Below are 13,631 nucleotides of genomic sequence, written 5' to 3' on the forward strand. Positions count from 1 at the left end.
AAGTGTCTGAGTCTTGGTTTGGGCTCAAGCCATGACCTCAGAGTCATGAGATCAAACCCTGCATCAGACTCCACTCTCAGCATGGAGTTTGCTTGAGATTCTCTCTCCCTCTTTCCCTCTGCCCCTCCTGCTCACGCACTCTCTCTAAAATAAATATTTTTTAAAAGAACTTTGTTAGAATTTCAAATATATACGAAGTAAACAGAATATTGAACTCCCATATATCTGTTATCCTATTTCAACAAGTCAAAATTCTTCCATTCTTATCTGTACCTCCTCTGCTTCCCACTTCCATTCTATTTTTTTTTAAATATTCTATTTATTTATTTGACAGACAGAGATCACAAGTAGGCGGAGAGGCAGGCAGAGAGAGAGAGAGGAGGAAGAAGGCTCCCTGGTGAGCAGAGAGCCTGATGTGGGGCTCGATCCCAGGACCCTGAGACCATGACCTGAGCCGAAGGCAGAGGCTTTAACCCACTGAGGCACCCAGCTACCCCTCCATTCTATTTTTTTAAGTAAAATTTACAAATATTAAAATTTGCTAATCTTGATTGTGCAGTTTGACAGATGGATATACTCATGTAACCCATCTCCCTAATACTCATGTGACCATAACTCTCACCTCTATGTAGAACCTTTCTGTCACTCTAGAAAATCTCAGGTGTCCTTTCCTTGTCGATCTCCATGCACCCAAGCAACCCCTTTTTTTTTAACTATATTTTTGCCTATTCTAGAACTTCATATACAGTTGACTCTTGAGCAGTGTGGGGGTTAGGAGTACCAACCTTGTGCCCCTCCATGTAGTCAGAAATTCACATATAACTTTTGACTTCACCAAAACTTAGCTACTAATAGCCTTCTATTGACTGGAAGCCTTACTGATAACAATTGACACATGTTTTGTATTAAGTATTATAAACTGTATTCTTATAATAAAGTAGAGAAAATAAAATTTTATTAAGAAAATCATACACTTACGGTACTATACTGTATTTATTGAAAATAATCCACATATAACTGGATGCACATAGTTTAAACTTGTGTTCAAAGGTCAACAGTAAATGGAATCATATAATATGTACTTTTAAAAAAGATTTTATTTATTTATTTATTAGAGAGAGAGTAAGCTGGGGAGGAGCAGAGGGAGAGGGACAAGCAGGCTCCATGCTGAGCACAGAGCCCAAGAGAGGGGCTCAGTCTCACAACCCTGAGATCACAACCTGAGCCAAAATCAAGAGTCCGAACCAACTGAGCACCCAGACACCCAGGCACCCCAGTGTGTACCCAGGCACCCCTGGTATGTACTTTTTTATGTCTTGCTTGCTCAGAATATGTGAGATTCACCCATATTGTTAGCTGTATCAGTAGTTCCTTTTTAAAAATATAATAACTTTGGGGCATCTGGGTGTCTTGGTCATTAAGTCTCTGCTTTGGGCTCAGGTCATGATCCCAGGGTCCTGGAATCAAGCTGGCATCAGGGTCCCTGCTCAGTGGGGAGCCTGCTTCTCCCTCTCCCTCTGCCTGCTGCTCCCCTTGCTTGTGCTCTCTGTCTCTGTCAAATAAATAAAATCTTTTTTTAAAAGTATGTTAAGGATGTGGATAAATTGGAATCTTGTACATTGCTGGTGAAATTGTAAAATGGTGCAGCCACTATGGAAATCAGTTTGGCCATTCCTCAAAAAAGTTAAATGTAGCATTACCATATGACTCGGGAATTCCACTCCAAGGTATATACACAAAAGAATTGAAAACAGGTAGTCAAACAGATAATATATACAAATGTCCATAGCAGCACTATTAACAACAGCCAGCAGATGAATGGATAAACACTATGTGATAATAGCAGTGCAATGGAATAGTATTCAGCCATAGAAAGGAACAAAGTACTGATAATGTGCTAGAGTAATGGACCTCAAAATATTTCATAAGTGAAAGAAGCCAGTCACAAAAGGCCACATATTATAGGATTTTATTTATATAAAATATAATTTTATATATATCATATATAAATTTATATTAAAATTGTACTTAAAATCCTATATAAAATTATATAGGATAGGTAAATTCATAGATGCGGAAAGTTAATTGGTGGTTGCCAGGTATGAGGGGGAGGATGGAAGAGGGACTGACTACTTAATAAGTGTGATTTTCTTTTGGTGCGATGGAAATGTCTTGGAACTACCTAGAAGTGATGGTTGCATAACACTGTGAGTGTACTAAATACCACTGAATTGTACACTTTAAAATGGTTAATTTTTATTATGTGAGTTTCACTCAAATTAAAAAAAAAAGGAAATACATATCCTTTAGCTATTACTACTCTAAACCCCATCCTCCCAACCCCAAGGATCCACAAATCTTCTATTTCTGTAGATTGCCTATTCTGGGCCTTGCACGTAAATGGAATTATAGGCATCCCTTGATTCTTGAAAGTTCACATTATGCCACTTCACTTTTTTTTTTTTAAAGATTTTATTTATTTATTTGACAGACAGAGATCACAAGTAGGCAGAGAGGCAGGCAGAGAGAGAGGAGGAAGCAGGCTCCCCACTGAGCAGAGAGCCCGATGGAGGACTCGATCCCAGGACCCTGAGATCGTGACCTGAGCGGAAGGTAGTGGCTTAACCCACTGAGCCACCCAGGCGCCCTGCCACCTCACTTTTATGAAAAACCTACGTTAGCACCTTTTTCTCACTAACTGAAGGAAATCTGAAGAGGATTTTTGCTTTTATGAAAAGGGTGAAAATCAGATACCGTGTTCATCATTTGTTTTGCCGCGAGCCCATTACAGAGGCAGCGCACACCCTGAGAAGCGAGAATGGCACCTCCCAGCTTCTCCCCTGAGAACTACACTCCGCATCAAGCCACCATAGCTTTGAACTCTGAGCCTCTGTGCTTTATCTTCATTTAGTTTTTTTTTTTAATCCGTTAGTAAGATGATAGCGGAAAAGCCCAAGAGAGGTTTTTTTGGGGGGTCGGGGAAAGCTCAAAAATTTTCCATATAAACTAGTGGTAACTGCTTCTTCACTTTATGTCATTGCAGCTTAGGATAGATTTCATAGGAATGCTTTACTTTTGGATAGCTGGAGAAACCTGTATATGGCTCAGTTCATGGCCTTCTTTAACTTAGCATAATGTGTTCAAGGTTCACCCATATTGTAACACGTATCAGCACTTCACTGCTTCTTATGGCCAGATAACATTCCATTGTATAGCTACATCACATTTTGTTAGTCCATTCATCAGTTGATGGGCATTTGGGTTTCTGCCTTTTAGCTATTATGAATAATCCTGTATAACCCTTCTGGTATGGAGTTGTATGGAGTTAACTCCATACTGTTGTATGGAGTTCCTTCAGCAGAAGTGAGAAAGTCATCCCACTTTGTGTGCCCCACCACCCTACAACGGAATCCCCAGTGTCACCTTTGTCGCTCTGGTAGGGAAGGAAGTAAGGGAGAAATGTTGTAACCATGGCACTGCGCATAGATCAGGAGGTATCAAGTCTATGGAGTTCAGATTTGGCTGATAACGTCTGTTGAGCACCTACTGTAATCCAGGCACTATTTTGTACCTTCATATATATTTGATCACTTATTCCTCACAACAACCAATTGAAGTCGATGAGCATCCCCATATTACACATGAGGAACTTGAAATTCAGAAAGGTTGAGTAACTTGCCTAAGTAGGTACTAATTGGTACAACAAGGGGGCTGGACTTCAGGCCCAAGTGCCTAAGTATTTTAAATCTGCTTCCCTTTCTGCTACATTAACCAGAGCCCAACCAAGGACTGTGGCACACCTGAAATGGGTGGTTCCTCATGTTTATTTTGGAAATTACCATTCAATCATTGGTTCCAGGTGAGTAATCTTTGCCAGGTGTACTTTGTTCTAAGGCTTGTTAACCTTGGGCTGTTATATTACTGATACCCTTTGCATTATGAAGGAGATTAATTCCTCCAAATTGAGCTGTTAAATGAATTTTCTTATTAGCCTCCTTTATAATATAGAGGTCTGCCTATGGAAGAAAAGTTCCAAATAGCCAGAGTTTTAGGGTTTTTTTTTTTAAGATTTTATTTATTTGACTGTTAGAGATCATAAGTAGGCAGAGAGAGTGGAAGGGAAGCAGACTCCCTGCTGAGCAGAGAGCCCGATGTGGGGCTCAATCTCAGGACTCTGAGATCATGACCAGAGCCAAAGCCAGAGGCTTTCACCGACTGAGCCACCTAGGCGCTCCCCCAATAGCCTGAGTTAAAAGTTTGTAGAACAGATAGCGTTAGGTGGTGACATGCTATGCATTTTAGGCTCAAAGAGTAGAACACCTTTAGGGAGGAGTATCTTACGCATGGCAGCTCATATTTTCTTTGTAACATTATGTCATATGTTTTCCTCTGTGCCTTTTAGTCATTTTTATGTTTTTCATATTCCCAGAAACTAGCTTCCTTCTTCCTCCTTTTATTGAGTGTCAGCTAGAGCTGGCCTGCAGTATCCTCAATGACAGCAGATGCCATTCCTAAACCTTTGTACTTTAGCTAGAGAGATTTTTTTATTGAGCTTTCATGTTCTGCAAATTAGCCTTCAGTGTCATTAGAGCTTTAAGGGTGAATGTAAAGTTATACTCAGTTCACTGTGCTAGTCTTAGAATGAAGAATACACGTATAAAGTTGCTTGTGGTCTGTTACCGTCCTAGTTTTTTTTGCTGGTGATTTACATGTCTCCTTTCTTGCTCTCCTGCCATATTTATTTATTTATTTTTAAAGATTTTATTCATTTATTTGACACAGACAGTGAGAGCGGGGACACAAACAGGGGGAGTGGGAGAGGGAGAAGTAGGCTTCCTGCCTAGCAGGGAGCCCAATGCGGAGCTCGATCCCAGAACCCTGGGCTCAAGACTTGAGCCAAAGGCAAATGCTTAATGACTAAGCCACCCAGGTGCCCCTCCTGCCATATGTTTAGTTTGTTTCCCCCACTGTCATTTTTGTGCTTTCTTCTAAGATGTATGAATAAATGAGTATAAATAAGATTTAATTTATTATTCCTATTGTTCCTTTTGAATTTACTGTCCTAGCTATTCATTTTGGTCCTTCGGTTAAATTAGCCTTTTTCAGTCTATCTACGGTATTAATGGTCACAATAGCCTTGGTGCTATTGATCTGTTCAATTCATGACAACTATATGAAGTGCTCTTGAAGAGAAGGGTCTGTGTTTGGCTGCTGCTTTGCTGTTTTTTCAAAGTCAAGTGTGGTGCTGACATAATAGGCATTGAAATGTTATCTTATGGATTCTTGAAGTCACTTATTTCAGTCTTTTGCATCTCAGCAGAACTGAACATATAATTTGCATACTGCACCAGAGATAGAAATCCCCTCAATATAGTCTTTTCTAGTGTTTAATCATAAATATATGACTTCCTTTCTTCAATTCCAAATGTCTCCATCATGTCATTCCATATCTGTGAGTTCTCTTTGTTCTATAGAATTGACAATTCCAGAACACGCTTTAAAATAATGCTTTTAAAATTTGACTGTGATTAAATCTTCTCATATTCAAATAACTGTTCCTTTATTGATTTGAATATTTGTGTTTGAGAGATTTTTTAATCAAAGTATGAAACTGATTATGCCCCCTATAGATTTGGGGGTATTTCCCACCTAATGTAAACCTTTTAAGTAAATCTCCACTTAGAAGGGTTTCCAGTTATGCTTGCCTGCCTAAAAAAGTTTGTGGAAGGCACTGAATCCATGTTGCCTGAAAGAGGGGAGAAGGTGGGCTGTGCTCTAGAATGAGCTGTCTGCTGGTGTGCTACCATTTCTTCTCAGGATGGGAACAGAAATGTTCACCAAAATACTGAGCAGTAGTTGTATTAAATTTGATATTTTGATTTTTAAACCTCTGCCTACCAGTCTGATACTGTATTAAATCCTACTTTCCATTTTACCATTTACCTGACTTGTAGTGAGGGTTTTTTATATTTGTCTATTTTCTCTGCTTTTTCACTTTTTTTGTTCTTTTTAGTTTCTCTAAGTATGTACCTATCTTAGCTAAAGTCCCTTGCCTTTGATTCTCTGATTTCTTAGGTGCTGTGTCTTTGATCCCAGTCAGTATTCCCCCATGTCTAGTCCAGTACCTGGTACTTGGTACAAACCAGGTTAATAATTTAGGAAAATTAATGAATGAGTAGGAACAACTTAGTTGATTCATAGTGATCATTACTCTAGGAAATTATGTACCCTAATAATTTATTCTCATATACAAAGTGGTTAAGAGTGTACATACAGCTCTGGTTTGAGTCCCTGCCCCAGCTTCACTTATTACCTGTGTGACATTGTGAAAATTGTTTCATGTCATGACTCTGTTTCCTTTTCTGTAAGATGATGGTAGTAATAACATCCACCATACAAGCTTTTTTTTTTTTTTTCCATACAAGCTTTTGAACCAGTCTTCCCCTTAACAGTGGTGGTTCTCTCTCCTCAGAAGCAACCTCCCCAAGTCCTTTGTGACTTCCTGTCATTCGTGTTTCAGCTTGATTGTCATCTGAGGGTTCCTCTGTTATCAGGAGGGATTTGTAGGTGTAAGCAACAGAAACCAACTCTGGCTGATTTTTGAAAGGTTATAAGGGAAACTCACAAAATATCAAGGAAGGCCACAAAGCCATGTTTGAAGAATGAGCTAGAACAAGGGAAGTTGGGTAGCAGCCAGAACTTTTAGCCAAAATCATTCACAGAACTAAACCATGAGGTCACTGCTAACGCTTATACAGCTTACACCATTACCATCAGCTGACTGGGCTTTACTGGCTACTATAGCCACACCTTTCTGCCAGCATGAACTCCCTCCCTCTGGTCCTCTGATTCTCTGATACCAGATCCCAATAAAGGTCTGGGGCTGATGTGTCGGGTTGGAACAGCCTGGGCCATATGCACGCACTCTAGCTGTAAGGGACCTCAGAGAATCTTAGTCTCTGCTGTTCCCACCTCATAGTGGGGGGCGGGCATTCTGTCTTCTGCCAGACTACTGGGTGGGAGACTCCCAACTTACAGGAAGGGTTTCAAATGCTGAGCAGCTAGAAAACTTCACAAATGTGTACTTCATCTTCTTTGACCTCACATCTAAAAGTAACCCATCAGTCACTTTAATATCAACTTTTTCTGTTTTCATCACAGCACTTTTCCCTACTGGATATATTCTTACTGTATTTGTGTTATTGTTTATTATCTGTCCCCTCCTCCTAGAATGTTAGTACCATGAAATTTAAGGAACTTTTGTTCACTGCTGAGTCCCCTGGGCCTGGAATACTACCTGGCATACAGGAGAAGCTTCTTGTGCTCATTATGAGCCCAAGAATGAATACATATATAAAGCCATTAGCAAAATTCCTGGTACATAGTAAATGTCTATTTGGCAACTTACTATTTCTTAGGAGATAAAAGTATTTATATTCTTTTTCATTTAAATTCAGTTAATTAACATATAATACATTATTTGTTTCAGTGGTATAGGTCTGTGATTCATCAGTCTTATATAATACCCAGTGCTCATTACAACACTTGCCCTCCCCAGTGTCCATCACCCAGTGACCCCATCCCTCCACCCTTCTCTCCTCGAACAATCTTCAGTTTGTTTCCTGAGATTAAGAGTCTCTCATGGTTTGTCTCCCTCTCTGGTTTCATCTTGTTTCATTTTTTCCTTTCTTTCCCTATGATCCTTTGCCTTGTTTCTTAAAATTCTACATATCATTGAGAACATGCAATAATTGTTTTTCTCTAATTGACTTATTTTGCTTAGCGTAATACCCTCTAGTTCCATCCACGTTGTTGCAAATGGCAAGATTTCCTTTTTTATGGCTGCATAATATTCCATTATGTGTCTATATACCACATCTTCTTGATTCTTTCATTTGTCAGTGGACATCTGGACTCTTTCCATAGATAGGGTGTTATGGACATTGCTGCTATAAACATTGGGGTGCAGGTGCCCCTTTGCATCACTACATTTATACCTTTGGGATAGATACCCAGTAGTGCAATTCCTGGGTCATATGGTAGCTCTACTTTCAACTTTTTGAGGTACCTCTACAATTTTCCAAAGTGGCTGCACCAGCTTGCATTCCCAACAGTGTAGGAGGGCTCCCTTTTCTCTGCATCCTCGCCAGCATCTGTTGTTTCTTCACTTGTTAGTTTTAACCATTCTGACTGGTATGAGGTCGTATCTCATTGTGGCTTTGGTTTGTATTTCCCTGATGCCAAGTGATGTTGAGTATTTTTTCATGTGTCTGTTGGCCATTTGGATTTCTTCTTTGGATAAATGTATGTTCATGTCTTCTGCCCTGTTGTGACTGGATTATTTGTTCTTTGGGTGTTGAGTTTGGTAAGTTCTTCATAGATTTTGGATACTAGCCCTTTCTCTGATACGTCATCTGCAAATATCTTCTCCCATTCTGCTGGTTGTCTTTTGGTTTTGTTGACTGTTTCCTTTGCTGTGCAAAAGTTGATCTTGGTGAAGTCCCAATAGTTCATTTTTGCCTTTGTTTCCCTTGCCCTGTGGAGACATGTCTAGCAAGAATTTGCTGTGGCTGAGGTCACAGAGGTTGCTGGTTGTGTTGTCCTCTAGGATTTTGATGGATTCCTGTCTCACATTTAGGTCTTCCATCCGTTTTGAGTCTGTTTTTGTTTATGATTTAAGGAAATGGTCTAGTTTCATTCTTGTGCATGTGGTTGTCTAGTTTTCTCAACAACATTTGTTGAAGAGACTGTCTTTTTTATGGATATTCTTTTCTGCTTTGTTGAAGATTAGTTGACCATAGTATTTATATTCTTTTAAAAATAACATTAAATAAAAAACACCATACCTGCATTATATCATTTGACCTTTTTAGTCTTCCAGGAAAAAAGGTGTTGGGGGTGAAGCATATGGGCCTTTTTCTGGTGAGGCATATGTGGCCCCTTCAGTGTTTGTACTAGTTCTTCCTGTGCCTGTGAGACACAGCAGTGAGAGCCTATGTGGAGAGACTGAGATTTGACCAAGGCCACCTAGCTTACTTACTATTACCAGATATTCTCACTGACTTTAGTGTTCTTTCTATTACAATAAATCTCACCCTATATTCTTGGTGATTGTGAGGGAAATTACTGTTGCGTATTTTTTTTGGGGGGGGGAGAGGAGATTGACCATTATATCACAAAGCAGAGCCATAAACATAATTGCAGGTCAGCATTAGTGTATGCCAATTTGTCCAAATTAACATTTTTAATTTGGTGGCCTGAGACCCCTAGGAAAGTTATCATGAAACTATAGCTGTTCCCAGTTGGCATCCTTAGGTGTTATTCATGGTCACATGTTTTGTGATCCTAAACAGTGCCAGTGACTTACATATCTCCCTGGTAATGCTCACTAAGATGCAATGCTGGATGTCTTCCACATTATGGGGAAGGTTTTTGCCCTTTTAAGAGCTTATGATCCCAAAAGATATCATTTTGATGTATTTGCATAAACCCCAAAGAACTTGGGCTGAATGGGAACATCTAATCAGGTAGCAGGATTTTTATTGTCCTACTGTGTGCCTAATGCTAAAGAAAAAAATCTGCAATAGAAAAGTGTTAATATAGAGTTTCTTTTGTGATTAGATATCAAAGGAAAAGAAGGAGTCTGCTTACAGATCAGGTGGAGAGATGATTTCAGGAGGGTGTGCTAGGAATCTGTAGAGGTGCCACTGATGGAAAACCCGGGCCAGGAGATCGAGAAGTGGTCTTGGGAATCCTGCTGGCTTAGGGGGTTGGCAGAGAGGCTTGGCCCTGAAAGCCATCATCCCAGCCATACTGGGGAAGAAAGACTAAACTTCCTGTGTAGCTTCAGTGGTGGAACCAGGACCAAAAGTTGGAAATAACAGGGAGCAGAACTTTCTTTCAAAGCCTAGTGGGGTTTTTTGGCTCTAGCATCCCCCTTTTTTTTTTCTTCTTTTTTTTTTCTGATTTCAATATTAATGTGATTTTGTAGAAGAGAATTGAAAATATCACAAAGCAGAAGGAAAAAAAATCAGTCACACTACTATTCAAAGATGGCTATTGTTATATTTCCTTTTTTATTTTTTAAAGATTTTATTTTTATTTATTTATATTATTTGTGAGAGAGAGAATGCAAGAGAACACAAGCAGTGGAGAGGGAGAAACAGGCTCCCTGCCAGCAGGGAGCCCTTTGCAAGGCTCAATCCTGAATTCATGACCTGAGCTGAAGGCAGACGCTTAACCGACTGAGGCACCCAGGTGCCCCGTTTATATATTTCCTGTTTAATTTTTAATTTTATTTTTTAAAAAGATTTTACTTACTTATTTGACAGAGATCACAAGTAGGCAGAGAGGCAGGCAGAGAGAGAGGGGAAGCAGGCTCCCTGCCTAGCAGAGAGCCTGATGTGGGCTCGATACCAGGACCCTGAGATCATCACCTGAGCCGAAGGCAGAGACCTAACCCACTGAGCCACCCAGGCACCCTTGTATTTCCTTTTTAAAACACAGTTTTGGTAGTAGTATTTATTAAAAAAGCATCATGTTATCATATAAACATTTGGTGTGATGTAAGCATTTTTCCTTCATAAGTAGCATTTTTTAATAAGTAGCATTTCTAATTCTGCTTAATACCAAATGACTATGCATTGTTTAGCCATTACTCTACCATTGGAAATTTTGGTCCTTTTAATTTTTTTATTTTTAGAAAATCTGTGATGGGTAGAACATGCAATTCTTGATCTCAGGGTCCTGAGTTTGAGCCCCACGTTGGGCATGGAGCCTACTTAAAAAAATAAAATAAAACACGGGACGCCTGGGTGGCTCAGTTGGTTGGACGACTGCCTTCGGCTCAGGTCATGATCCCGGAGTCCCGGGATCAAGTCCCGCATCAGGCTCTCAGCTCCACGGGAGTCTGCTTCTCTCTCTGACCTCCTCGCTCATGCTCTCTCTCACTGTCTCTCTCTCAAATAAATAAATAAAATCTTTTTAAAAAATAAATAAATAAAATAAAACAAAATCTTTGATGAATATGCTTGGGTATAGAAGTTTTGTGTTTCTTGTATTTTGCATTTTCTACTGATAAGTTCTCATAAATAAAATTAGTAGGTTTTTCTAACCATCAGAGTTTATAACAAAGGAGTACGTTGCTTCAAGAGGTGAGACTGAGGGCGCCTGGGTGGCTCAGTGGGTTAAGCCGCTGCCTTCAGCTCAGGTCATGATCTCAGGGTCCTGGGATCGAGTCCCGCATCAGGCTCTCTGCTCAGCAGGGAGCCTGCTTCCCCCTCTCTCTCTCTCTGCCTGCCTCTCTGACTGCTTGTGATCTCTGTCTTTCAAATAAATAAATAAAATCTTAAAAAAAAAAAAAAAAAAGGAGGTGAGACTGAAAGCCTACCTACCAGGATATTGAAGAGGGATTTCTTTATCAGATTGAATCTTAGACATGATCACCTTTACCTTTCCTGTCCACCTTTGGTTTTGTGAATCTATTAGAGGGTTTAGTGTTGTCTGTGATACTCATTTGGTTTTGGGGAGAGCCAAGATGAGGGTCGAGGGTTCAAAGTGTAATTAAAAGACTGGTTGCCACAGATGCATACTGAGCAAGTGAAACTTGACATCTTTCTTGCTACATGTCTTAGTCTTACTTTCAGGATATGCTCCATCTTCCTTCTATCCAGCCCTCCATTTTCTGGTGAAGCATACATGACCTCTTCAGTGTTTGTTGCTTCCTGTGGCTCTGATTCATTGTTTCCCCTTTCCCACCCTTTTCATCTTCCAAAGGCTCTTCAGCACTATGCAGCAGGGCCAGCTCACCGTGTTATAAATCATAGGCAATAGCCAGTTCACTAAGTAGGCTGTTGGAACTGTTTCAGGGGTTAGAACTAGGGCCCTGAAGCCACCCTATTCCATCCCTTAAGGTTTGATGTTTTTTTTTTTTTCCCCCAGGTAATTAAATGTGTGTCTTGTGGACCTGGGCTTGGCTGGAATGCTCAAGGGTCCTGAAGATCCTTCTGTAGCTTCCTGCTGTTGAATTCCATTAAGAGAAGATGGCAAAAGTGAACATAACTAGAGACCTCATCCGTAGGCAGATCAAGGTAAGCACCTTAGACCTTTGTACAAGAGCATGAGGTTCTTTCTTCCTAACAGACTGGGGAAGAAGCTGAGGTGTGAAGACCTTGACTTGCCTGAAGTCACACAGCTACTTCGTGGCAGACCCAGGACTAGAATCAGGGTCTCTTGACTCCCATCTTCTTTTGCCCACGAGCATGGAACTCATGGAGACTCCTCTGTCCTAGTGCTTTGTACCTGGGCTGCTGAAATTAATGAAAGCTGGTGAGGGAAGGGAGCCATCTGTGTGTTGTGCATGTGCATACACAACTGTGTGTGCATATGTAGGTTTATGTGGGGGGTGCTACAGCAGGAGAAAATACGGCATCTTCATGTTGTTCTAGCTGCCGAGTTGTGCACGAAACAGAACCTGGAAGAGTCTTAGTCTTAGTTCAGCTTAAAATCTTCTTTTCTTTAAGGGTCTCCTGCACCTGAGCTATGCAGTTGGTACATTCTGTGAGATGAATGAATGACCAGGCAGTCAAGTTCATTTAGCAGGGTAGCCCAGGCTTTGTCAGGAGCACAGGGATTGATTGATTGATTTTTTTTTTTTAAGGACCACAGGGATTTAATGGAAGAGTTTCCATCAAGGCTTGATGTGCTTCTGTAGTAAGAACCCCAAGCTGGGGTCAGGAGCTTAAGACCCTAATTACTTATAAGACTTGAGTCATTTTACTTCCTTTTGTTTTCTGTTGTTAAATAATAATGTCTGCTTTTGGGCAGATCATAGAGAATGAAATCTGAAAGTTCTTTGAAAAGGTTAAGTGCTAAAAAATTTTTTTAATTAAAAATCTTTAAAAAGTCAGTGGCATGTAGCATATGCTGTGATCATCATCTAAAAGCATTGAGTATATGCCTCTACATGAGCTGTGTACTTGGTGCACATCAATCTGTTTCATGTATTTTTTTTTCCCTGCATCCCTGAATCCTTTGGAGGCTTTGTCCATTTGTGGGTTTTTTTGTAATTTCATTGGACCGGATGGCCCTCAAGGGCAAGGACCATTTCCTAGAGGCACAGAATCAGAATTGGAGGGACGATGAAGTTATTTTTTTTCCTATGAATATACCCCACAATATGTGTCCTAAAGATGGTGCCCACCCACTCCATCCTAACAATGCAAACTCCCTATTTGTTGTTTTCAGTTTTTTTCGTTTTTTCTTTTCCTCCTCCTCCTCCTCCTCCTCCTTCTTTTTTTGTAACCCAACAGCACAATTTTGTGCTTAATTTTATACTCTTTTATTATTATTCTCTAACCCTTATTCAAGTATAGTGCAGACTCCTGCAGGCCAATTTCTTGTTACTTTTGTAGATCCTATGGTGCCCAGCACAGTGCTTGGTACATAATAGGTACCTGAAATATCATGTTGGATTAAATTAATGAAACTGTGAGTTTGTATCTGTCCCCCAGGAGCGGGGTGCCCTGAGCTTTGAGCGGCACTACCATGTCACTGACCCCTTTATCAGGCGGCTGGGCCTGGAAGCAGAGCTACAGGTAAGAAATCCAGTTTGCATACTAGATGCAGATGGC

At 40.3% G+C, this 13,631-nt stretch overlaps 1 protein-coding gene across 3 annotated transcripts in view; it reads left to right on the forward strand.

The window, feature by feature from the left end:
- WDTC1 (WD and tetratricopeptide repeats 1) overlaps nt 1–13,631 on the forward strand; it is a 70,590-nt gene that overhangs the window by 9,135 nt on the left and 47,824 nt on the right. For all 3 annotated transcript variants that reach the window (XM_044237534.1, XM_044237535.1, XM_044237533.1), the window contains exons 2-3: nt 11,941–12,089; nt 13,512–13,595. In XM_044237534.1, the coding sequence (XP_044093469.1) occupies nt 12,042–12,089; nt 13,512–13,595 (132 nt within the window). In that variant the 5' untranslated portion in view covers nt 11,941–12,041. The remainder of the gene's footprint in view (nt 1–11,940; nt 12,090–13,511; nt 13,596–13,631) is intronic.

The sequence above is a fragment of the Neovison vison genome, chromosome 2 (assembly GCF_020171115.1).
Source record: "Neovison vison isolate M4711 chromosome 2, ASM_NN_V1, whole genome shotgun sequence".
NCBI lineage: Eukaryota > Metazoa > Chordata > Mammalia > Carnivora > Mustelidae > Neogale > Neogale vison.